At 52.0% G+C, this 26,498-nt stretch overlaps 2 protein-coding genes across 12 annotated transcripts in view; one reads left to right on the forward strand and one right to left on the reverse strand.

The window, feature by feature from the left end:
- Positions 1 to 26,498, reverse strand: part of LOC307184606 (uncharacterized protein) — a 225,105-nt gene that overhangs the window by 59,453 nt on the left and 139,154 nt on the right. For 10 of the 11 annotated variants that reach the window (XR_013827764.1, XR_013827765.1, XR_013827766.1 and 7 more), the window contains 2 exons: positions 10,314 to 10,563; positions 4,413 to 4,538 (listed from right to left, as the gene is read on the reverse strand). Coding sequence is in view for 1 of the 11 variants with exons in the window: in XM_079918219.1 (XP_079774345.1) it covers positions 4,413 to 4,538; positions 10,314 to 10,364 (177 nt within the window). In the remaining 10 variants the exon portion in view is untranslated. The remainder of the gene's footprint in view (positions 1 to 4,412; positions 4,539 to 10,313; positions 10,564 to 26,498) is intronic. The other variant, XR_013827769.1, reaches the window with a different exon arrangement.
- Positions 11,068 to 13,123, forward strand: CSF2 (colony stimulating factor 2; the record flags this gene model as incomplete). Its single annotated transcript, XM_079917904.1, has 4 exons — positions 11,068 to 11,226; positions 11,327 to 11,368; positions 12,104 to 12,229; positions 13,016 to 13,123. 4 exons carry the CDS (start codon positions 11,068 to 11,070, stop codon positions 13,121 to 13,123), a joined length of 435 nt encoding a protein of 144 aa, XP_079774030.1.

Here is a 26,498-nt window from a genome sequence, read left to right on the forward strand (position 1 = left end):
TAACAGAAGCGCTGTGGCTTCCTAGAGGAACCACACACCTTGCTTCCTACCTCTAAACCTTTACCCACACTGTAACCTCAGCCTCACATGCCCTGATCCTGACTCAACATGCCCAGGTTCATTTAAAGAAGCTGTTAACTACTTGAAGTAACAAGTAACACTCTGATTACTTAAAGAGCCCTTTTCCAGCACGTTTTCTAATGCATAGTCATTAAAGGGATGAATGAAGGTAGAGAAAAAGAAGGTGCAATGTAGTTTTTGAATTAGATCAGACTGAAATCTTTCTTATTAAAGTAGACAAGAAATAACATAGTAAAGACAAGTCAGACAAAAACAGTCTCCTGTATCTTATAAAGGATGCGAAAATGTGTGCAGTAATTCTTTTTTTTTTTTTAAATTTACTATAAAGTGTCTGTGCTTAGGGGGAGTTGGAATCCTATTGAGAAAGAAAAAATGAATACATGGAGGAAAAAAAGACCAGCTCAAATGTTGCATACCTCTGGGTTATCCACACTACTCCAGGACAGAGCTCTTCTCTGAAACAGGTGCGTAGGCAGGGACCCACTGGGAGGACAGCCAGTGTGGCCCCGAGGTGGCACAGACTGACCTGAATGATGGAGACTGGGGCATCACTGAATGTGGCTTCAGTCTGCCACCTGACCGTTGGGGTCCCACTGACCCTTTAGCTCTGAGTGCCTCCCTCTCTGGTTCCCCTGCACTCTGCCCAGGTGCACTTCCTCCAGTCTGGGGGTTCAGGGGAGAAGAGGCAGAGCAAACTTTCCTGTCACCATGCTAAGGAGTAATGTCATCCTCTCTGACTCCTCACAAGTCCCATAAGAGCTTTGGGTGCTGAACACCTATGTGTCAGGCCCTCTACTGGACACTGGGAATATGGCAGTGACTAGACAGATGGAAGGTATCCAGGGAGCTTGCTTTAGATTGAATGGCCTGGGAAGGTCTTTCTGAGGAGGGGACATATAGGTTGAAACCTGAATGACAAGAAAGGGCCAGCCATGCAGCAATCAGGGAGGAAGGAACTCTGGAAAGAGGGAACAACAGCCAGTGCCTGGAGACTGAAATGTGCTGAGAGCACTCATGGAACAGAAGGAAAAGCCCACAATTCTCCCTCAGTTTCTCTCCCTTCCCTCCTCAGGCTTTATAAAAATTCAAAACCTACATTGGTGTGTATATTTTTTTTCCTGAAAATAAAAACCTCATGAAATTGTCATAGTGTACACATTTTTTTCTTATTGTCTACATACCAGAGTTTTTTAAATGTTGTATTTTAATTGTTCACATTTTATTTTAAAAAATTACTTAGAATTACCTTGTGCTTAAAAATGAATATACTGTAGAAAAGAGACATTCTCATTTATTATTGATGAAAGTGTAAAATTTTCAAGCTCTTTGAAAGGTAAGCTGCTATTATCTACTTAAATGTGATAGGCATACCTTGTGATTATTTGTTATATACATACGTGTGTATATATGAGCACAAATAATTATTACTCTATTGATCTATGTTTTATAATAATAATCTATATGTCCTTTAATAGATAATTTGTTAAATAACATAGTTATGAAGTGGATGCTATCTGGTTTCTGACTATAGGCACATTTATGTATTTGTCTAGCTATCTACCTCCCTCACTTTATATCTGTATATTTTGTTATAAAATTAACTACTTCATGGTTAAGAATGGGAAAAAAGAAAGATATAAAACAGTGTGAAACTATCTACCATTTGTGTTAATAAAAAAATTTTTAAAAAAACCCAAAATCCCAAAACCACAACCTGTGTTAGTGGCGAATGACTGCAGGAGGTGGGGGTCAGTGGTCAGGTCAGACAACACAGACTTGGTGCAGAAAGATCAGAGGACATGGAGTATAGGCAGGACCTCGGTGGAGGTGACATGCTTGAGAAGGGGGTGGGCCTTTTCAGGTTTCCTGGGGGCTTTTAATTGCCCTTCTTGTACAGCAGTCCAGCCTGCTTCAGGCTGAAGTGGGACGAACATGAGCCCAGCACACTCAGGCTCATCCTTGACCCCAAACCTCAGACCCTGCCTGGGTCTAACACAACCAGGCCCAAGCACAGCCCTGGTCCTGGGGCCCAGAACCAACAGGTGGTCAGTTCCCAGTCAAGTTAGGGTATTTTCACATCATGTCCATCTGCCTTCAGGGAGAGGGCTGATGACTCCATGACCCAACAGGAGGCCCTGGGGTGCCTGAGTCTCTCCTGAAGGTCTTTTTTCAGAGCCTGCCCAGACTGTCCTTAGTGCCAGGTCTATAGGTCCAGTTGCCACAAGGGGGCACCAAAGCCCCATCATCAGTCCCACAATGTCCAAGTGAAGGCCAAAGTTCCCACCTTCCCAAATCCAAGGTGCTTCTTCAGCAGGAAAGTAGATAACCTCAACCAGGAATTTTATTTTTTAATTTAAAAAATATTATGGAAAATAATCTAAAGAAGAAAAAAATATATGTATATAAAACTAAAACTGAATAACTGCTGTCACGTGAAACACTGGAAATCAACTATACTTCAATTTTTTTAAATTATCGTTTTTTTACTGCGAGGGCAATATGAGAGAGCATAGATGAGCTTTACTGATAAACTTTGAAATACAGAAAAATAAAGCAAAGAGAAATTGCCAGGAAGGCAAACGCCTGAGGAGAGAACTCAGAGAGGCATTGCCCACCTCCCTCCATGGTGCAAATCCTCTTGCTCCAGGAAGGGGTTCTGCTCCTCCCACCCTGGCCTTGAATCTGCATTTGACTCAGTTCAGCGAACACCCTGAGGACCCTCCACAGCTTACCCAGGCTGGGGCAGGGGATTGGGGAGACACTGAGTCAGGCCTCCGGGGGCCTCTTGGCCATGTCCAGTTGGCCCAGGATGGTGTGGTAGGGGTTACTACATACAGAGCCATGGATGGATGGGTGTGGATCTTGTCAGAGGTGCTTCTCTCAGGAGGTAATGCACAGGGAGCTTGATAAAGGAGTAGGAGTTCATCAGGCAGCCAGAGGTGCAGAGAAGGACGTCAGGCAGATGGCACCAGGGAGTAAGGGTGTGGAGGTCTAAGAGCATAGGGTGAGTTGGGGGTCACAGGAGAGTTTAGGCAGTTTATAGGGCCACAGTGTGGGTGCCGGGTGGCCAGGTAGAGACAAGTCCCCCAGAGCTCCCTTGGTCAGGGAGCCCCAGGCACCTCTGGGTCTCAGCCTGGTCCCTCGCCATTCCTCCCTCTCTTTGCCTAGCCTAGCCCAGCCTGGCCTGGACACTGTGGAGACAGCAAGACTAGATAACCATGCCTGAGGAGTCGGGGGTGTATGGAGGGAGAGGGATAGGATGGGGCCACATCACTGTTTTTAATGCCAACAGGAAAGAGCCAGGGCAGAGGGAAAGAAGCTGGAGGAAAGAGGGGCCAAGCCAAGCAGAGCCGGATCCCTGGGGCCATGGTGGGAAGGAGGGAGGGAGAGGCAGAGGTTGTGTGGGCCAGAGTGGAGGGTTGAGTGAGTTCTCACCATGGGCTGGGGTCTCAATTTTCTCCTTGAAAACCTCAGGTCAGGCTCATGGAGGGGGAAGATGGATCAGGCAAAGGGACTCAGAATCCCCTCAATGACCAGATGAAGTCTATGACTGCCTTCATTTTACATATGAAAAAAAAATGAGGCACAGAGAATATGACTCCAGAGCCTCTGAATCCTCAAGTCACAGTGTTTTGGCCAATGCCCACTGAAGCAGAGGAGCCCTTTAAGTCTGGTTTAGGGTCCACCTGGGGTCTCCTCCTTGACTGGACCCAGGCCTCCAGAAGTACCTCCTGGCTCCAAGACCTCCTGGTTTCAGCTCCAGGGGCGCACAGCACAGCCATGGTGCCTCAGCTCCATCCTCCATTCATTGAACCACCACATGTTTATCGCCAAAATCCTCTACATGCACATTTGTCCCTTCTCCTACCCAGCACCCCCCACATATGCACACACACTGGGCTTAGATCCAGGCTCGTTCCCATCCCCATGCCTCATGGAGTTTCTGGGAGAGAGACCACTGGCTCACAGCCACCCCCTACCTTGACTTCCTCTCTCCTACCCAGCTTCTCAGAGATCCCAGACTCAACTTCCACCTCCAGCCTTGGCTCATGCTGTGGCCCTCCAGGAGCCCTCCCTACTCCCCAGGGTCCACAGAATCCTAGCCTGAGGCCTTCTCGCCTCCTCCTCAGACAGGCGCCCTTGACCATGCTGCCCCTGGGACTTCCTTCAGCAGACAATGGGCGAGTGTCTCCACTCACCCTGCCCTGGAGGGCACCACATGGGCCATGCCAGAGATGAAGTGGTGCAGCCAGGGACAGCAGACTGTGACAGTGAAGATGTGTACCTCTGAGGAGAGCTGTGCCAGGAAAGAAGTGTGGCTGTGCCCGTACCTGTGCCCAGGTGGGAAGCACCTGGTACTGGGGCACTGGTGACAGAGTGCTGGCAGTGAGGGTCCACATCCGGGGGTGATGCTGGTAGGGTGCTCCTTCTCCTTCTGCTGTTATCTGTCCTGACCCCTATGGGGAAAAGGACCAGGGCTCCCTTGAGCATGGTAATAAAACAATGGATCCCTCAGAGGGGCTCTGAGCCTTGAATGGGGGTGGGGGAAACACTTTGGCCAAGCCCACCCCACATCAGTGAGCATCCAATAAATGTGACTCTGTTCTCCCCAGGCTGAGGGCCAGACTCAATGGCTGTTTTTTCCTACAAGGCAAGGCCCTGGGCCCTTGGCAGGGCCACCTCCTCCTACCCAGGACAGAGGGCAGGACTAGGGAGGAAAGTGCTCTGTAGCCGTGTGGTCAATTGGCTCTTTCCAGGAAAATCCATTTGACTGAGTCATTTCCAGTCTGCTGACCTTGAATACCCAGGCTGCCTGGCAGGGTTTGCCTCCTGGGGCTGGGTGTGGGGCAGTGTTGGGGTACTGGGGAAAGGTCTGCACAGTAAACCTAAATCCACCCTTACCAGAAGCCTCTACCAGCTAAGCCTGTGGCCAGGGAGGCAGAGAGCTGGTGTGGCCTCTCTGAGATGGAAGGTGATTTTCCTCCTGGAAATGAGTTGTCACAGCTCAGACAATTAGTCAACAAACTTTTCCTATCTGCACCAAGCCCTGTGCTGGGGAGGAGGAGGACGGGACCCTCCCACTGGCTCTCCATCTGGCCCTGGAGACTTTCAGTCTTGTAGGGGAGCAGTGGACCCTCCCATTGTATGGTCCAGGCTGGGATGGGGGGAATTCAGAGCTGAGGAATCTCAAGGAACCACTTGTCCCAGCTTGGTGGTCCCAGGGGCCAGAGACTTTTCCTGGGAGATGCTGCCTCCCAGTGCTTGCTGAAGGGGCAAGTAGAGTCAGGTGGGCAAGTCAGGCTGTCAGAGGGAGGAGGAGGATAGGACAGGGGGAGAGTGTTTGGGGCACAGACAGGCAGAGAGTTTTAGGAACAGGTATGGTGAAGAGGAGGCAGGTTACAAAGTGTGCTGTGGAGTGTAAGCGAGAAGAGTTAGAACTACTCTCCATATGTCAAAGGTGAGGACCCAGGGGATGAAAAAGCAGGTCTGCAGGGTCTAAGGGCCCACAGGAGGGTTCGACGGTTCAGAGGCTACGTGTGTAGGACACAGACCGGGAGCAGTCCCCATTCACGTGATGGCTAAGGCCACAGAGTGTTATTCGGGAAGAAGAGCTGAAGGCCAGGACAGCAGTGTTCAGGGGCCAGAGGCATGATAGCTGGGCGAGAGACTGGCCAGTGGCCAGTGGTCCTTGGAGAGTAGGAAAGGAGGAGCAGGAGCCACAAGGAGAGGTCCACACCAGCAGGGTGGCCTATGGGCATTGAAGTTGGCACGTGAAGGATAGGAGTCCATGGGTTTGGCAGTGAGGTTTGTGGGGAGCCACACATCTTTCTTCTGGAAAGATGACATCAGGGCTGAGGTTGTGACATGGGCAGGCATTCCTAGATTGCATGGCATGGAAAGTGACAGCGATAACATCGAGTGGGTGAGCTAAGGCGAGGGTGGGGGGTGAGGACCTACATGGGCAGTGTGACTCCTTTTTGGCACATTTCCCACAGGGTCAGGAGAAAACCCTCTGGAAGGGGTTTCCTATGGGTGTCCCTCCCACTGACTCTGGGGAAAATTAGGGGCTTGTGGCGTCCCCGGAATCTTTTTCACAGGGGAAGTTATGAAGGGGAAGGAAATGGGCCTGAGTTTCTCACGTCCCATGGGACCTCTGCACAGGCATCTCAGCTGATCTCACCCTCCCTGGGCCTGCCACCCCTTGTCTTCCCTGGGGACCTGAGGACCAGGAGACCAGTGGCCCACCCAGTCCACACTATCATTGATGACAGAGATGGGATTTGAACCCGTATCTGTTCCTGCTCCCCTGATGTCTTCTAACTCAGGGATCAGAAAGCCAGGAAATGCTGGTCACCTGGGTAGACCAGCAGAGGGATGTCCCCCTCAGGGCAGCTGTAAAGGGAGACTCCTCCAGGTGTGGGCAGGGAAGCTAGAGTGTCCTGTTACTGTCCCCAGGAAGTCCTGGGAGCCAAAGGCACAATTTCCCCAGCAGAGCCTACCATCCAGGCATCTCTATGTCTCAGGCTTGGACTCTCTACCGCTGATCCCTGGGTAGCCCAAGAAAGTTCCTTCTCCCTGATCCTCAACTCCCTCATCTGTACAATGGGTTTAATTATTTCTGCCTCACAGAGGAAATTGTTGCTTGTCCCAGGAAACTTTGTGGGGGAATCCTCCCAGGGAGGAGGTAGTGCTTCAACCTTTCTTCTCCTCTCCCCACCACTTTGGGAGGTTTCTAAAGCCCAAACTGGGCAGAGACTCAGCCTTACTGGAATTTTCAGGGATAGCTACCCTTTGCCCAGCTGCAGACCTAGATAGCATCTTTCTGGACAGATGTGGTGAGGTGGTGAGCCCAACCACCACCCAGATTCAGGGCTCATGAGGTCCTGCATCACCCTCAGGAGAACCCAGTGAATGGCTCGTCCTTCCTGAGAGAGGTTTCTGGTCACCTCAGGCCATACCATACACACAAAGCTACATCTTTGACCTTTGTGGTTGCAGCTCCAGTTGGAGCCTTCCTGCATCTCATCTAAGTCTCCAGAGATGCACCTCAAAAAGGCCAGGATGTCCAGAAGAGCAATTCTTGTCCTGCTCTCTGGGTATCCCCAGACCGCTGGCACTGGCGAATCCTGATTGGTCTGGGAGGACCTGAGGGTGGTTAACCCCCAACCATGTGTGGGTGGACTCTACATCCATATAGCCCAGCTTCCAGGGAGCTGGAGGTGTGGCCGACCTGACAGGCCCCTGCACTCAGAGCTCACTTCTGGTGCTCATGTTGGGTAGGTGGTAGGGAGGACAAGGCCCAGACTCATGGGCACAGTGTTAAGGGTACCAACCAAGATGTGCACAGAGAATGAGCCAGGAGGGGGCGGTCATGAAATGAGAGTGAAGCAAGTTAAGAGAAGGCCTTGAGGGGACTCACTGGGTGTGTGGGTTGGGGGTGGGAGGTGAGTGAGGAACCTCTGACATCGGGGTTCTGGTTCAGGCAGCTGGGTGGACAGCAAGGCCACTTGCTGTGATGGGGGAGACCCAAGGTCTCAGAGAGGTTTGGGGAGCCAGTCCAGACTGGACTGGATGTGGCAAGTTTGAGAGGCCAGAAGACTCAGTTGTGGCCACATGGGCCCAAAGGTAGGAGAGAAGTCATGGCACAAGACATCTGGAAGTCATTGGTGAAGAGGAAGTTCCCAGCACCAGAGCACTGCACAGAGCGGGCCAGGCCTTGGGTAGTGCCCAGGGGTGCCAACTTTAAGGCGGAGCCAAGGATAATGAGATGTCTTCACTTCACTCCTTGGTTCTTGTTGCTTCCTTGCTGTTTCCCAGGATCCAACAACTGTACACTCAGGAAATGACACTCCAAGGGTGGGTGTGCACCAGGCCTGCCCTCCCCCAACCTATGCCTCCCACCCGCCCAGAGGACTTCCTCCAGGGTTGGAAATGCATTCCCCACCTGTGAATCTCTATCCCTTAAGCTCATCCCCAGCTAGGAGTGTCACCAGATAGCTAGAAGGGGCTGCTGCCTTCATCTGCCTCCTTGGGATTAAAAGAAAAAAACCACTGGAGGCTTCATTAAAAATTAAAAGGGAGAGAAATCATTACCAGAAGCCTTTACTACTTCCAAAGTCCTGAGGATGCCCCTCACTGCCCTCTATGTTTGTCCAGGCAAAGGTGCTGGGTGGGAGCCTGGGGACCCCGGCCCAGCTCCCTCACCAGTCCCTCTGGAGCTGATGGGCCAGTTAAGGTTGCAGATGCAAGCTTTCTATTCTGGGCAAGATGGTTGGTTCTGGAACGACCTTCCTTCAGGACTTTTCTGAAGTGTCAGGGCTCCCTCAGACTCTCCCTGCAGCCCTGTTTGGGCAGGTGTGTCTCCTGTTTCCAGTTCTGTTCTTCAGGTCCCAGAGGGCCGTGGCCTTGAGCCCCGAGCTCCCTGTCATGTACCTCTGCCTCTGGAGAGAGCCCCCCACCTCCTTCCAGCACCTCCCCCAAAGGCCCCCCAGCCCCTCACAAGGGTGACAGTCCCCCTCCCAGGACTCAGACTGAGGGCCCAGCAGGAGTAGTGATAAAGGGGTCAGTGAACTGTGGGGAAGGGGAGGGAGGTGGCCCACAAAGTTTCTGGGATGACCGGAGGGGTCCTTGGGGCTCTCTCCTCTCAGCCCTGGGGCCATCAACTCATAACTCCCTCTCCCTAAACACACACTCATCCTGCTCCCTCAGGCCACGTCTTAGCGAGAGTGTGCCAAGTCCCCTGTGCAGTGCCAGGGGTACAGCAGCTGCCTTTGTGCTGGACGCAGGGCTGGAGCCTGCCTTCAAGCTTTGCCACTTCTCACTGCATGACTGTGGATTGTTACTTCCACCTCTGGGTCCCAGTTAGTTTATCTCCGCAAGGAGGTGAAGGCCCACTTTGCAGGTAACAACTCCCTAACAAGGGAGTTCTGGGCTGCATAAGGGGATACTTTCTGTTTTGGCTGACTGGGTGCCTCCCTCTTCCCACCTCTGTCTCCCTTTTGTAAAGAAAGGATGAGAGGGGAGTGACGGCCAGTGTCTGGGCCAGTCTCCATATAGCCTGTGGCCCCCATCCTCCACCACACAGCCTCCAGGGCACTGTCTGACACAGACCTCCACTCTGTGTGGCATCTTCACCCAGTGTCCTTGACCCTCTGTTCCCCGCTGAGTGCTTCCTGGTAGGGGCTGAGCAGAGGTTCCATGGAAAAGGTAGAGGAAGGGCCAGGGCCTTGACATGCCACACTCTCACCCCCAGCCTGGCCACCTAGGAATGTCCCATCAGGCTCAGAAGGGTAGGGCTGGCCTCACGGTGTGCCCCAGATCCTGGCAGGGACTCCAGTGGGGTCTGGAGGACTGAGGCCTGGTTTCCCTGTACAAGGGCAACAACCCTCCTGCTAGGCAGTGAAACTTGCCAGGGCTGCAGGCTCGGGCCACAGTACTCAAACCATGAGTTCTACCTGCTTCCCAGGGCTGTCCACTTGAGCTTAGCAGCATGTCCTCACTTATGTCTGACCCCATCAATCTAGGTTAAATCACCCTCTGGGGCCCAGAAGCTCCCAGTGTGGGGAGCTTCTCCTATATCAGAAGGGCACCTGCAGAGGCATGGGGGCTCACACAGATGTACCTCATGTAAAACATCCTCCCCTCCTGACACATCTCTAAGTACAGACATCAACCACCCTGGCACACAGACACTCAGAAACGTAAGTGTGTGGACCCATATCCCTTCGACCACAAAACTCATGACATGGGGAAGTAAACACCAACTCGTGCTGTGCTCTCCAAAGTCCATTGTGAAAATCAAACACTTGTCAGCCCCTCAAGAGCCTGTGACTTTTCCAGAAGCAGTTTCTGTTCCAGAGGGAGGCCTCTGGAGCTGGAGGTGGGCTGGGGCAGGGGCCACATAGGAAGCTAAGCCCAGAAGACCTTGGTTGAAAAGCCATTGTCCCCTGTACCTCCTGTGGATGCAGCCATGACCCTGTTGGTGCCTAATGCCTGCCAGAGGCTGTAGCTAGCAGCACAGTGCCCACCTCAGAGGGGCCAGTCTGCTCTGCAGAGGGAAGCGAGGTTCACATAATTCAAGGGAAGAGTCACTCAGCAAGGTGGAGTTGGAAGCAGGATTTGAACTCATAACCCTGACCCACCCCCCACTGAGAGCCCCAACTCACTTCTGCAGCTTGGGAGCTGAATATGGCTGTGTAAACCAGGATTGTTGCTGTTAGATGAGATCTTACCATGGAGGAATGTTCTGGATCTTGCTGGCTGGACTTGTACATGGTTGTCATTCCCTCAGCTCACAGGGGCTGTGGGGCAGAGGTTCCTGGCTGGGAACAGCTTGCTGACTGCTCTGGGTCCTTGGTGGGAGATGAGGTGAGCTGTCGCAGGACTATGTCATTTGGCTGGAATCTGCCTAGGTGGACAGTGGGGCAGGACTGTGAGAGTCCTCCTCACACTCATATCTCACTGTGGCCACAGCTACGGGCTCTAGGAAGAGAAGGGGAGGCTGGAGTTGGAATGGGCCCCAGTGTGGCACAGCCGGCCCAAAGGTCTCTTGGGATAACAGGCAGGATGGGAAGCCGGGGAGGAGGGCGGGGGTAGGAGCTCGATTCAATGTCTCCCAGGCCCTGCCCCCCAGCCACTTCAGGCCAGGAAGTCCATGCTGTGCCCAGAGGCCCCTCAGAGGGAGGGGGAAGACTTGGCAGGTCAGACTGCCCAGGAGGGCTGGAGAACGCTCAAGAAGGCGGGCAGGTGGGCTGCCAATTCTTGGAAAGACTCATTAACGAAAACCCCCAAGGCTGACCACCTTGGGGAAAGGCTCACCTTTCCATGTGTAGCCGATAAGGGCCAGGAGATTCCACAGTTCAGGTAGTTCCCCCGCCTCCCTGGTGTTTTGTGGTCACCATTAATCATTTCCTCTAACTGTGTATATAAGAGCTCTTTTGCCAGTGAGCCCAGTGCTCAGAGAGAAAGGCTAAAGTCCTAAGGAGGATGTGGCTGCAGAACCTGCTTCTCCTGAGCACTGTGGTCTGCAGCACCTCCGCACCCACCCACCCACCCAGCCCTGCCACCCGGCCCTGGCAGCATGTGGATGCCATCAAGGAAGCCCTGAGCATTCTGAACCACAGTAAAGACACTGCTGCTGTGATGGTGAGTGAGGGAGGGAGCACAGGCCGTGCCTGGGTCACCTCGCTGGCCTGGCCCTGGCATGCCTGTCAGCTTGATAACACAACATTTTCCTTTTCTACAGGATGAAACAACAGAAGTCATCTCTGAAATGTTTGACTCCCAGGTAAGATACCTCTCTGACACAACTTCTCAAAGGCCTCGGCCCTGGGGAGTGACTCCATTTTAGATGGACTGTCACAGGGTTGTCCACTTTCTCTCCAGTCAGCTGGTTGCCAGAAGGAGGGCTGCTCAGGAGGCCACTGGCTTTGCCCCTGTGGCAGTCGTGTGAGCTTCTTTACTAGCTGACCAGCCATGGACAGACCTAGCATTCAAGGGGCTAGGGGTCACCAGGGGACAGGTGGGTAAGTGGGAGTTATGTCATGAGACAGGGGATGTGGACATGGGGCACTCACTGTGGCCTGAGACCAAGCCCTGTGGACACGGTGCTGGCTACTGACGGGCACAGAAGGATTTCAGGAACAAACTTTGCTCACACAGCAGGTCTGGGCGAGGGTCCCCTCCTCCTTCCCCCTGAATGCTGGGAGGACAGTGACCTCTTTTTTCTGGAGACTGGGACCCTCTTGAGATGCCAGGCCAAGGGAATGTGGCTGTATTGGCTGGGAATGGCCTGAGCTGAGTGGTGAGGACGAGTCAGACTCATGCCTGCAGTGGACAGGGGGACAGGGCAGTGTGTATAACCGGGTCCAGCCTGAGATTAGTCAAGAATAGTCCTGTGCCCCTCCCAGGCCCTGCTCTTGGTAGATAGGGATGAGAACAGGAAGGAGTGATGGGGAGGATGTCCTGTGCCTACCAGAGCACACTTGGCCACTGCTCACCAAAGAATGGACATTTCCCCCAGGAGCCGACATGCCTGCAGACTCGCCTGGAGCTGTACAAGCAGGGCCTGCGGGGCAGCCTCACTAGTCTCGAGGGCCCCTTGACCATGATGGCCAGCCACTACAAGCAGCACTGCCCCCCCACTCAGGTAAGTGCCCACATCAGGTCCCCAAGCGGGAAGGTCTCATTCTAGGAGGGTGGAGGAATGGTTGGGGAGAGACCTTTGGCTGTGGGTGTTCACGACCCCAAAGGGTTTCTGAGTCCACAGATTTTTAATGACTAGCCCCTCCTGAGAGGGAGCAACTCTAGGAGTTAAAACCCTGGACTCGAGAGCCTACGGCACTCCCTAGTGGGAGCTGCTACTATCTTTATTATTACCATTAATGAGGTCAGAGGTGAGGCAAATACAAGGAAACTCAAGACCTGCCTAAGGCCCAGAGGAAGTTCTGGGGCCCAAGTGCCGCCTCCTAAAAGCACTTTCCCCTGGCCCCTCCTGGGATGCCTGGATTGCACGGGAGCAAGGAGGAAAGCTTACCTGAAATGGAAAAAGGCCCCAAACATTCCTTTCCGGTGGGAAAAGAGTGAGGCCTGTGGCCTTGACTCCTGCCCCTTCTGGGCTCCTAGAGACGGCCTGGGCCCAACTGCTGTGCCCTGGCCTGGGACCAAAGAGGCAGTGGCCCAGCTGCCCAGCAGACCAGCCTCCGGCTTGCACTTTATCAGGCCCCTGGCCCCGGCTGCCATTGACAGAGCTGTGCACCTTTTGGGTGACACATGGGTGGCAGCATGTCACCTGACCCAGGTCAGCAGGTGGGCCCCAGACAGGCCTTCTGGCCTCTGAGTTCTAAGACGTAGCACAGAAACATGCTGATGCTTCCCCCACATTATCCACTCGTGCCTGGACTCAACTTATATATTTTTTCTTTTCTTTCTTAAGGAAACTTCTTGTGAAACCCAGATTATCACCTTTAAAAGTTTCAAAGAGAACCTGAAGGATTTTCTTTTTACCATCCCCTTTGACTGCTGGGAGGCAGTCCAGAAGTGAAGCAGGCCAGACGGGCCAGAAGCCAGCCTGGGAGCTTACCTCACAGATCGCTGCCCTCCCATCCACAAAGAGCCAAACAAAACTCAGGATCTTCACCCTGGAGGGACCACAGGGTGGGCCAGGGCTGTAGGGAGCACAGACTTGCTCTGGGTCATGTTGACCCTGATACGGGTGTGGTAGGGGAAACAGGAGATGTTTTACACTGGCAGGGATCAGTAATATTTATTTATATATTTATGTATTTTAATATTTATTTATTTATTTATTTTATTTCATACCCCATATTTATTCAAGATGTTTTACCATAATAATAAATTATTAAAAACCTGTTTTTATTTGTGCAGTTTTTCAGTTTGTTTTCTACCATGAGCGAATGCTCAAGGTGCTCTCCTTTACCCAGGTCAGGGAGGGGAGGAAGCTGGGAGTTGGGGCAGGGAACAGGGGCCTGCAGCAGATCAGGCACAATTGGACAGGCAGTGCTGTCAGAGCACAGGGGAGGTGACAGCCCTCCTGGGTGTAACATTCTGCACATCTGGACATGCTTCCGTGGATGCTCAAAGGCTCCCACCCCAGAGAGAGGTTTCCAGGTTCACTTGGAAGTCCAAGTAACCCAGACAGTGGGAATCTTGCTCCAGAAAAGGGGGATCACCCTTCCTGGGCAGGCGGGGGGTTCCTGGGCTTGGCTGGTCACTGGCTGAATGGGCAAAACACCTGTGCCCTCCAGAGGCCTGGACCCTGTGGCCATGCCCTGTCCCTCACACTCGGGGCTTCAGCCACTCCCAAGGTGAACCAGCAGATAGACTAGCTGTTCAGGGAAAAAGAAACCAAACCACAGGGGTCAGAGCTCAGTATATTTACCAAACTTTCCCCAAGATGAGTGATCTTAATCTTTGAGAGTCAGAATGTAAGTTCATAATTTGTTGGTACATGGCTCTAGTGTGGCATGTTTTGGAGCTAGTTTTTGTTTTTACATGAAGTTTTGCATGTAATTAGGCATTTTCCCCCCAAATCCACGGCCTTCAGGCTGAGAAAATAGTAGCTCTCCTTCCTCTCCTTGCTTTGCCAATGGGGCTGGAGGACTTGTTCCTGAACCTCTTCTCCTGTGTCCCTCCTGGGGTCTGTGAGGAAGAGGGTGTGTCCCCAAGCGTCAAGTGGGCAGCAGGGCCAGCCTTTACCTTGATGGGTGGGCCTGGGGAAGCTCGTTTGGTGCAGTTCTAGCTCCTTCCTGGCTCTTTCTCCGTCCTACTTGCTCCCTCTGCTCCGGCTATCTCACCTGCAGACAGCGCCAGTCCTGGCCAAAGACCTGCCCCACACACAGGCAGAAAGGTCATGACTTCAGATGTGATCATGAATAAAACTTCTTAGACAAACCCTGAATTTCAGGAAAGACAAGATTCCTCTAAGTATGCTGTAGTCATAGAAAATGCATGAAAAACACATCTTGCCCAGAGATAAGGTAGGTCCTCTCCGTCTTCCATATAAACCAGTGATAACTGATAAGAGATTTAGCATTCCCTGAGACTTGTATATAGGTACCTCTCCCCACAGAAATGCTATCAAGCCCAGGGCTCGGATCAGCTTGGAGCCACCCTCAACTCATACCGTGAACCTGTATGTGCTCCTGGGGCTTGGAAAGCCATTCCACCCCAATGAAGATAGCCAGCGTGTCTCCCCAGGACAATCACACAGCAGTCTGTGCTGAGATTCAGAAAGAACTCGTGGCTGACAACATAACACACAACATAAGTCTGGGTCTTCATCAAACATCACTTTGCTCTCAGTGGCCCTTTGGGTTTCTAATCAACTTTTCCCACTTCTAGGGTTCCTTCAAAAGGCCCCAGAACACCAGTGAGGTAAGGAGAAGTCACCCCGTGGTCATTTCTGACCACATTTGAAAGGGATCACCCAGGGCAGAGACAAGAACAAAAGTTGTTGGGTCAAGAAATCTGGGAGTTTGAAGATCAAGTCTCCGGCTCAGTCAGCAGATGAACCAGCAGCCAAATTTTGCCAGGCTCTCTGATCACCGTCCCAGAGCAGCCCTGTGCCTGGAGGGAGACCACATACCCGCTGCAAAGCTCACAGGGCCCATGGGTCTCCTGTGGGAGAATCAGGGTAGCGCCTGAATTTGAGTCCAGAGCTCCATCTGGCCAGGGTAACCAGGAATGGATGAGGTTGAGGGCCAGCCGATGGTTTGCTGGGCACCACCACCAACTCAATGCCCCCCACCCTGTTTTAGGAGCTCTGCTATGGGAAGTTTAGAGAGGGTTTCATCTCCACCCTGAATGAAATCTCTAAGAAATATAACAATGATTACCACATAGTAAAGGACATGGAAGAACTTACCAAAATCTGCCCAAAGCTGAAAGTAAGTAGCTGTTTGCTCTTAGGGGAACCTGAGACATCTTTTCTCTTGCCACCACAGCCAGAGGCCCAGTGGGGCAAAGGGCTTCTTATGGCCCCCACCTGCCACATGTGAGGCTTCAGGTACTACTTTCTGATCCAAAAGAAGTTCACTCACTGACAGGGGCTGACGCTTAGGGGAGTGGGGATTCAGGTGTCGTTCTGGAGGTTTCCGTCATGCTCTCTACCAAACTCCTATGCACAGGGGTCAGTGTGTAACAGGTCAGAGCAGGGCTGGTTGTGGACTCAGCCTGGGGAAAGGGAAGGGCCAACCCCAGTTGGGTGGCCAGTCTAAACTGGCTCCGGTTTGCCCTGCCCTTGGGGTCCCTTCTGGGCTAAGGAGCTCCACTGGGAGCCCACAATGTGGGGATGGGCAGTGGCTTAGGGGGACATGTTGTGGGGAAACAACTGAGGTGCCCTGCTTTCTTGGCCCACCTTGCTCTTTGTCTGCTGTGTCCTCCTGCCCTGCATGTCCTCATGTCCCTCTCCTGGGAAGCCACAAGACCTCCCCACACCCTGCTGGGTCTCTCCCCAGAGCTATGGATGGTCCTCAGACCTGGGGCTCCACTATCGCCAGATGGTCCCCAGTGCCCTCCCTAAGAAAGATGGGGAGGGCCTGCCTGAGTTACCTCCCAGGGGATGAGGTGGGGTCTTACAGGGCCTTTATGACTGGGACAACTGAATTTGCTTTTATTTTTTTCTGCTAAGAAGATAAATATGTATTTCTTATTTAGTCAACAGAACCACACAAGAACTGCACTACTGAGACAAGTAATTTCTCAAAGTTCAAAGAAGCCTTACAGAGCGTTGTCATATCTACAGAGGGATGGAAATTTGTAAAAGGACCAAGGGCATCCTCTGAGACCTCATCCTCTCACATCCTGGTGCCCTAGAGTTTCAGGAAATGGGACTGGAGAAGCCTCAGAAACAATTTACATCCAGGGTGGGGTAAGAATTTGCTGGCCCTGGGTCAGCAGATGAGGCTGAGGGTGGGTAATGATGGGGGTGTGCTTGAGGAAATATTTCTGTAACTGATACATCAGCACTTGCTGCTTTAATAAAGCTGGGGTGTGGAAATGCTGATGAGTAAGAGTCATGGTAGTGTCCACTCTCTCTGGGGCCCTGATACACCGGAAGGGGCAGGGGGCTGGGGTTGATGGTGCCATACCAGGGCTCCTGACCTAGAGGGCCAGGGGTCTCTCAGGAAGGGACGCTCAAGAAGGCGAGTGGGAACCCCACCTCATCTGCCCCTCCACTGTACTTCCAGTGCCAGTGGACACACAGTAGGGGCCCCATCAATGCCAATGCCAGCTTGTTATTGCTCCCCTTCTCCCTGTGTCCTTCAAAACTCAGATCAGATCCTTTCCCAGACACCCCTCCCCAGCCTCACTCAGCACCCATCCATGCCTGATCCAAAGGTCCAAGGCCCTTCCTCCTTCGGTCTCTACTACAGCTCCTGGGGAGCTCGAAGTCTAGTTCATCCCCACCGCCACCCCCCAAGGACTCGTTGTGGCCACAGAAGGGCCAGCCTTAGTAAATGGCTCAGGAGAATGGGGGATTTCAGGCTACTCACAGAGGACTTGGCACAGTGGGGGACCTGGACCAGGTTGGGGGGCCCATGGGGGCCAGGGGCATTTCCAAACCCCCAGCTTCATCTAAACCTGCAAAGAACTCTGACTTCAAAGCCCCTCCCCTGGCCCGCTAAGCCTCTCACAACAGCCTCCAGTGTCTCGTTGGCATAATAGCTCCTCCCCGACTACTAACACCCTCACACCCTCAAAGCATGGGGCCTGCCTGTGGGAAATCCGCCAGTCACTCGGGTCCTGAAGGGCTGCCAAACTGGGCTACCAAGCTCTGACCCCCCACCCTCAATTCGAACCCTAACCCTAATCATTTGCACAGTTTAGTAGAGGTGACTGGGATCACCCCACGGTCTAAACAGCTTCCTACAATCCAAACCTTCAGACCAAACCAGGAAAGATAAAGATATATTGTTCTGGACTATAATTAGGCATCAAGCTGTAACCACAACTAGGCACAGGCCAGCCTTGTACAGAGTCTGCACATCTACCCATTGACAGGTCTTGCTCAGCTATAAAGCTTCAGATTGTGCCTGCAGCCAGCACACAGATCCAGCACAGCCCCGCCCACCCTCATCCCTTGCCCCAGGATTTTCACGCCTCTCCCTGCTCATCTCCACTGTGAGGGCCACTACAGGTTGGAGGTCAGCAAGTGTGACTGAGGGGAGTTGCCCAATTATCTCAGAACGTGGAGGATGGACCTGTGATTCAGGTTCAGCTGGTACAGGGCCAGGGGCCAAGGCTGGTTTCAGCCCAGAGAAAGCCCATGGTCCAATCCCCAGAGGCTATGAGCTCCTATCCCTTGAGCAAACCATACAAGTGCTCAGAGTTCCCAAGGCTACTACTCTCTGACTGGAAGTAGGGTCTGCGGGGTGCTTGGCAGCATGGAATTGCTGAGACATGCGGGCAGGAAGAACTGCCAGGTGGGAGGGCCATGTGGGTACTGCTCTGGACCCACCATCGTGTGGTCCCCTAGGTAGGCCTGAGCCCGCAGTTCCCTGGGAGCCTACTGGCACATCTGCCTCAGGAGCTAAGGATAGGCTGGCACATTGGAAGGCCAGAGCTCTGGGCTGGACACATACGCACAAGAGGCATAGCCCTGACCATCCTGGGTACCCCCTTTCCCTAGGAGGCCAGGAAACAGGTCCAAATTATATTCTTCCATGGGGGATAACCATGGGCAGGCCTGCAGCAGGCCCACTTTAACCCTAAGGAAACACTCTTGGCTGTGCCAGGCCCACCTCTAGGCCAGAAGGAAGAACAGGGCTGGGTGGTCCGAGGAGATAGGCACATCCATACATCAAGACTTCCCAGGACACTTGAACAGTCCCCTCCCTTCACGGGGGCCTCCCCAGGGACCACCCCAACCTGCTATCACTTTCTGCCTCCTGGGTGCCCCATCCCCCTTCAGAAATCAGTGGTACTGAGGCTGGAACCAGGAATCGAAAACATGCACCTAAAGCAGCAGTGCAGCCCTCTCTCATATGCTAGACCTTGAGAACTGGAATAGCCCCATTGGCAGCCACACGGCAGTCTCTTTCAAGGGCCGTAGTGCGTCCACATCCTTTGACTCAGCATTCACATTCAGGGAGATCACACAAAAGACAGAAGGAGGGAAGCTTCATCCACAGAAATAACCAATCTGCCAATCCATGAAATAAAATGACGGACATGAAGCTAACATGACAACATGTCAAGGCACCTGTGAAAGGTCCAGAATGGCACTGATGCCCGGATGACCCCCTGTGGGTCAAGAGCCGGAAGGGAATTTAGATGATGATTTAGGTGGTGGGATGGCAGGTGAGTTTTCTCCTTGGTTTTCTACCCTGTGATGGCTGTTAGTGTGGCCATGGCTGGATCTGAGGAGAGAGGCCGAGTGCCAAGGTCAGTGCGCATCATGTGGTCTCCTTGCTTATACAAAATTTGCATCCTCAGTGTCCCCAGCTAAATGGGATCCTCAGTGATGGCTTGCATTGCATCGACTGATTTCCCCAGATTGGTTGTTCAGCCAAGATGCTGGTGATTAGCGTGCAATCGGGACTGCATCCCTCAAAGCCCAGAGCACTGTTACCTTCTTTCTGAGATAGCATGGATAGCAAAAGAGGCCTGTCTGCTCTTCCTTGTCAGGCAGGGCAGCTCTCAGTTTGGGCCTGGAGGTTGCAAGGTGCTGTCCAGGCAACCTTGATTATCCTCACAACTGTCCTGTGCGTGGAGTCTCTGACTGGGGCTATACGTCTGGCCTGCCACCCAGCCCCAAGTGAGCAGGACTGGCCCTGGAAATCAGGGCCTGAGCCCTTACACCTTTTGCTTCCTGGTTGCCTGCACATGTATGTGCTTGGGAATTCGAGGTCCATATAACTGGAAGTGGAAGGCAGGGGCTGCATGGACCAGGCGCATACTGTGCCAACCTGGGCTTCTGAGCAAGCTGCTATTTGTGTTGAATGCACAAGGCTGGTTGTTGTAGATCCAGAAGCTCCTCCTCTGGACCCTCCTATCTTGTTACATGGGCTTCACAAATAAGAAATCTGGCATGTAGGTCTCTTGGGGTCTCAGTTTTCTTATCTGTGAAATGGGGTTGTGGCAGGGGCAGAGAGGCCCCAGCCCTAGATCAGCCTGACACAAGGAGGCCCAGACAGATGCAGGGCCCTGCTGCCCGAGGCCTAGGTCAGAGCTCTGCTGAGAGCACCCTGATACTGGCCCTATTCCTCTGAGGAGAGGGGAGGCCAGAATGCTCATGGCATCGAGGTCTGCAGAGCAGGGCCAGCCCCCAAGATGGGAGCTGGGGATGAGGAAGGGCCATCTCACCTACTGTCCGTGCTGGCAGCTCTCTGCCCTAATGCTCAGAGAGGCCCAGGACTTCCTCAGGACAGTAAGGTGAGCCAGACAGAATCCTCAGAACTGGTTCCACAGAAGCCCCCTTTCTAGGCCCTCAGAAGGGCTGTTGGGCACAGACCTTGCCCTTGGAAAAGACTGACCAATTTCCTACCTATGAGGAGACCCCGAGTTATGGCTGCCAGTAAAGATGCAGCTTCACAAGTTATTTTTCATTGTGGTTGGTTTGAGATAACAACAGTGAAACAGTTTCATGTTGCTGCCACTGATGTTATCTCTGGCCCAGACCTGTTCTTTCAACCTGGAAATGATTAATCAAAACTTTATCTCCCTTTTCGTTTTCTCAAATTCAAAGAAAGATGAGTACAAACTCCCTAAGTTCTGCCCTCAAACACAGCTCCTGGGTCCTCACCCAAGGCGAACGTTGGCATTTCCTTCAAGAGCCTGCAGTTCTTCTAGAGGCTGAGAAAAACCTTTTAAAATTATTTTACTTTTTAAAAATTGAGTCATTGTACAATAAAGTAGACAAATCTTAAGTGTACAGTTCAGTGAACTTTTACATATGTTTATACCGATATAACCAGCATCCAGAGCAAGATATAGAACATTTTCCAGCACCCCAAAGGCTTCCTGTGCTCTCTCGCTCCTAGTCAGTATCCACTCCCCTAAGTATAGCCACCTTTCCAACCTCTTATCACCATAAAGTCGTTTTGCCCATTCTTGAACTTCATTTAAGTGGGATCATAGGCTGTGCTCTCTTCTATGTCTGACTTCTTTTGTTCAGTATTATATCTGTACAATTCTTTCTGGTTGTTGCATGTAGCTGTAGTCTGTTCCTTTCTGTTTCTGTATAGTATTCCATTGCATCCCAAATATATTTTCTCATTCTACTGCTGATGGATATTTTGGCTGTTTCTGCTTCCTGGCTAATATTAATAAAGCTACTATGAACACTCTTGTGCTCATAGTTTGGTGAGCATATGTATGCATTTCTGTTGGAAATGCTGGGAATGGTGTGGAATTACTGGGTCATAGGATATACATATTTTAGCTTAGTTGGTACTGCCAAACATTTTTGCATGGAAGTCTTTTATAAACAACATTGTTGTGGGTTTTCCTGCCTTCTGTAGTTACTGCTTGTCCATCAGACACTGGATCTCTCCTCTTCCTTCTCATGGTCTGAAGCTATTTCCCAAACATTCTCATCATTATTAGAAATTCTCCTCTACATTGTTCAGTCTCGCCCAACCATCAACATTCTGACAAGCCAATTGTTGGGAAACAAAACCCAAATCCGACTAAGCCTGGTCCAAGGTCAGCCCTTGCTCATAGGGTTGTGGGGCCTGCCCTTGGGGGGCTTGGCTTGGGCAGGCTGCAGTGAAGCATGTGCACCGAGAAGAGCAGAAGTTAGCCAGTTAATTGTTCTCCAGTTGCCCATGCTGTCATGGCTGTGGGTGGGCTGCCTCTACTTCCAGCATTTCCAGTGTCTCCTTGGGGCAGTTAGCTCAAGAAGGGTCCGATCTGACTTGGGTCTGGATGTTGTCTTGCTAGTGCACTGTGGAATACAGCCCTCATCCACAATTCTCTGGCCCCAGAGCCTCTGGGAGGCCTGAAGAAACTGTTAGGTACCACTGTCCTAGGAGAGAGACCAGGCCAAGGAACTCAGCTTGGGGTCCTCTCGGGGTCTCAGTTCCCTAGTCAGTCTCCAGTCTCCTGCCATGTCCTGGTGCTTTCACCTTCCTTGTCCCTTTCAAATCTTTCCACTTCTCTCTATCCTACAGCCTCGCCCTGGCCCACCCCACCTCTCCCACACAGATGTCTACCACGATTGTCCCATGGGCACTTGTCTCTAGACAGGTCCCTCCTGCTTTGCTCCCCAGGCAGCCAGATGAATTCATGCACCTATTAATTCACTCAACAAATATTTACTGAGTCCTACAAAGTGTCAAGAACTATGCCAGGTGCTGCAAAGAACCCAACACTTGAGGTGCTTATATTTTAGTGCATTAGTCTGGCTGTGTCCCATATGGGCTGCCTGCCGCCTCAGTATGAGCTCCAAGCCCTTTGGTCTGGTCGAAGACCCTGCTCTGCCATTCTGGCCCCACAGTCCCGGAGACCTCTCCAGCCTCACTGCTCGTAGCTCCCTGTTTCCCGCACCACAGCCCTGGGCTCCAGGAACAGGAACCAGCTGCAGCTCTCCTACCATCTCCAGGCCCCTGTGCCTGGCATGCATCCCAGTCAAATGGCTGACATTTTTCTCCCAGTCGGACAGACCAGTGTCCAGTGGGAGGTGGACACGTCCTCTACTGGGGCATCCTCCTCCTCAACATTTATTTTGGGGCTTGCCTGGCTACCTTCTAGGCCTTAGGGGAGCACTATCATCCGTTGGGGGACTGTGAGGTCTCTGCTCTGAACTACAGCTCTATCCCCCAGGTCTGGGGAGGACCACTCACTGCATAGGTGCCAGCAGTGACTGTGTTCCAGAGTCTGAGGGAAGTGAGCCTCTTCTCACCTCTGATTAATAGAAATATTTACAGGTTTTATGGAAGTCAGGATGGAAAGGCAGCCATGAATTTCCCTAAGTTTAGAAAATGCTCTGTGGGGCAAACATCAGCACCAGGCTATAAGGTACTCCATACACAACCAGGGATGTTGCTATCATTATCCTTATCAACAACAGCAACTGGGAGATGAGCCAAGAGGATGACCTTGGGTCACCCAGGAGGCAGTGGAGCTGAGAACCCAACATCAGCATAGCTGCCTGCTCCCTCTCCCACTTAACGGATTTAGAAACTATCTTAAAGGAAGCAAAAGAAGGGAGGGAAGCCCAGCTCCCTGGCAATGTGTCATACTTCCTCCTGCCCAGAACCTGGGGCAGCCCCAAGTTGTCCCGGTGGAGGCCCTGACTCCCGCCCAGGCCTATTGCGCCAGCAGGGCTGGATAAGTGTGGGGTCATTTCATGTGCTGGGAGTGGAGGCCGGGAAACAGCAGCTGTTGCTGGAGCCACAGCTTCAACTCAAAAACGACATGATAACTCATAGTCTTGCCCATCCCCCCACACCCAGGACGGTCTCCCTGACTGACCCCACAACTCTCAGGCCCCTTCTCCTACTGGGATCTCCATAGGGAAGCTGCTGTAGGTCCTCCCAGGTCTTCAACTGAAACAGAAGCTCCAGCCCTCCTCAAGGCCAGAGGCGGGGCTGTGCCCAGCCTAGCTTCACAGAAGACCTGTGACTCAGACCCTAACACCTCCTCTCACAGGTCTAACCCCTGGAAATGCATACCAACCAGTTTTGGAACCCAGGCAGAAATCAAAGGAAGCTGCAAGAGCCTCAGGCCATGCCGTGAGCCACAGTCACACCAAAGGCTCCCGCACCTTTGATGCTTAGGGACAGAGAGAGACAGGATTGGGCTCCAGACCAAACAAAAACACTAGGCATGGCTGTGGGCCTGGGTCCCCTAGTTATCATGAACTTCCGTGGTAGGAAGGAGTATCTTTCCTTGGTGTCGGCCAGTTGGAAAGTCCAGGAGTCACAGGCAGACAGACAGAACAGGCCCATGACAGTGACAGACAAACAGAGAGACACAGACTGAAGCTCCTGACAATAAGAGATGGACAGACCCTGACACTGACAGATTCAGGCAAAGCTTGGAAGGGACAGATGCAAAGACCACCTGGGGACAGTTGCAGTGACAGACATACAGGCAGATGAACAGACTTAGAGTCCCAGCAGGTACAGACACAGCTGCTGCTGTGGTCAGGGTGAGAGGTGGCAGTTCTGCCCTGAGCTCAGCCCTAGAGGTTCTTGGAGTTTCTCTCTCTTGGCACTGCAATCAGAGACTTTGAGGGACTCTTTCCAGGGCCACAATTCCCCCTGCCCCATGATCCTCAGGAATGGAGAAAGCTGTGGCCCTCACTGTCCCTGGAACTGTAACCGAGCAGGACCCTATGAGGCCTTCCCAGAATAGACCCCCACCCATGTCCTCCACCTGCCTTTTGTCTGTAGAAAAATTTTAGTCAAAGAATAAATTTTATCAGAGAAGTGAGAAAATACAGAAAGAAAGGAAAACAGTCAAGCAAGACAAAATAATAATACTTTTGCCATTAAACAAAGTCAAGGACCTTTAGTTCCTCCTCAAGGGCTATAGATAATATTCTGAGCCATGTCTTTTGAGCTGTTTTGCAGATCCTGAAACCCCCACCAGGTGAAAGAAGTTAACTGTGTGCTGCCCACAAGCACATAGACCCCAGACAGACCACTTGGAACCAGAAGGTTGATGATGCTGACTCCCGATTACCTCACCATCAACCAATCAGAAGAATGCCCACGAGCTGATCACGCCCTGCTCCTTGAACACTGTAAGACTCCTCACTACCCGTTCCAGGGTGGGACACACAGTTTTGAGGGCATTAGCCCACTGTGGTCCCCTCTGCCTGGCAAAGAAATAAAACTATTCTTTTCTACTTCACCCAAAAATCTGTCTCCGCGTTTCTATTTGGCACCGGTGAACAGAGTCAGCAACAGGGCCAGACTCAAGAATCAATTCATACCCCTGTCACATGCCCCCTTCCAAACCTTGTGGGGCAGGAACAGCTCCCCCATATCCCTCCTGAGGCCACCTACTCACAGCACAGTGGAACTGCTTGTCCTGGAAAAGGTCTTATTAGGAGCCACTGTGAGTCCAGACTCTGTGGGCACAGTGGACAGTACCAGGTAGAGGCTGCAGTCCAGTGCTCCTGTGGTTATCAGAGGATGCTTAGCTCCAACTGGCCAACTTGTCTTCACCTCCATGACCTCCAAGGCCCAGAGACCTGAGGACCTAAAAGGTCCTGGCCAAGGGGAGAGACTCCAGGCCAGACAAGAATGGGAAGATTAGCCTCTTTCATAGTTAGAGAGACTGAGACTGACTTGGACACACTCAGCTCTGTGTCTGTAGAGTCCAAGAACCCCTGGGAAGGGGTAAGACTTTCCTACCTTGAAGGGACCTTTGTGCTGAAACCATGACCAGGCTGCCTGCCTCAGGTTGGGCCCCTGGGATGAAGACTCTGAGACAGAGACTGGCATGTAGGATTGTTCGTGGAAGGGGAGGGGAGGGGAGGGGGCAGGATTGAACAGAGGGAGAAGCTGGATCCAATGCAGTCACAACAAAAGTCTCAGCTGAGCCAACAGAGTTCTAGAGCTGGGATGATCCCTCAGAGTTTTCCTCATTTGGGGTGAGGAGGTTAAACCATATTCCTTGATATTGATCCGTAATTAGATGTAGGCTGACCCTAGAAGGGGGCATGACTTCAGGCATGGCAATGTTTTTCACCCAAGGAAATCCCCAAAGAGAGGGGATGCCTGCCAAGAGGTGCCTTCCAGCAGAACTCCTAAGCTGGGGGAATAAGCCTTTGACTCCTGAAGGGTGTTCTGGATAGCACACCATTACATCCACCACAGTCCACCCCTTGAACTGTTTGGATCCACTTCTTCATATAACCACTTCCCATAGGTTCTGTGAGCAGCTCCTCCAGGATTTTAGTGCTGTGTATGCCGTTACATGTTTAACAACTGGCTCTTAAAAAAAAAAGGCCAAACCTTGATTTGAACGTTTGAAAATTATCATTGTGTAAATACTCCCACTAAAGCAATCTGAAGTTTGTAATGGTTTGAAAACTGGTTGGCAAAAACTTAGCAATGGGCTCTCTCAAGCCAGGCTGAATCACCAATGATTCTGATGTGCTTCTCTTCTTGAAGGAAGCATAGAAGAGAAAGATTAGTGAGATGAACTACAGCCCCTGCTGTTGTAGTTGATCTCAGGGCCACAGTCAGCACTCATCTCCTCCTCTTCTATCTATTGCAGATTCCCTCAGTTAGCACTGAGCATATACTCATCCTGATGGCTTCCCCAGTGGCATAACCCAGTCCCTCATCCCTGAGGATCTAATTCCTGATCTGATTCCATTTTAGCCTGGGGTTTCTGCACTTGTCCCTTTACTGTCAAAATTGCGGGGAGGAGTACCAGAGAGTCACTCAAGTGGATCCCACTGTGTAGCACTGTGTAGCGGTACCCTTTCCTCCTCCTGAAGATCAGGCTTAGGTACCCCTGCCAAGAGTACTTCTTTTCTGTTGGTCTCTGGAAAAAAGGAGGCAAAATTCCCTGGCAACAGTCTTGGCTTACAGTTTAATGGGACTCTTGCTGTGGTCTCAGGTGGAAGTGTTCCTTACTGGGGAAACAGGATCTCTAAACCTACAGAGTCCAGAGTTGCAGGGATGGAAAGCACAAATTTCCCAAGTGGGTCACTGCGTGATGGTAAAACGGGTCATTCCTGCTTCTGTCTCTTGGTTCTCAGACCCTTGTATTATATCTATTGGAACTTGAATCCATATAAGGGTCTTTCACTTACAGTGAGAACCGTGTCTTGGAGGATGGCTTATCATCCTTGTAAAGTACCACTCCTAAGCTGGCGCTTCAACTATGCCTCCAACAAGCTGTTGTACAACATTCTATTGGGTCGGCAGCTCCTAGATGGTGCAGTATGTGATATGATCAGTGGTCCCTACAGTCATGGACTTACTCCT

Source organism: Stenella coeruleoalba (assembly GCF_951394435.1).
Source record: "Stenella coeruleoalba genome assembly, chromosome: 3".
NCBI lineage: Eukaryota > Metazoa > Chordata > Mammalia > Artiodactyla > Delphinidae > Stenella > Stenella coeruleoalba.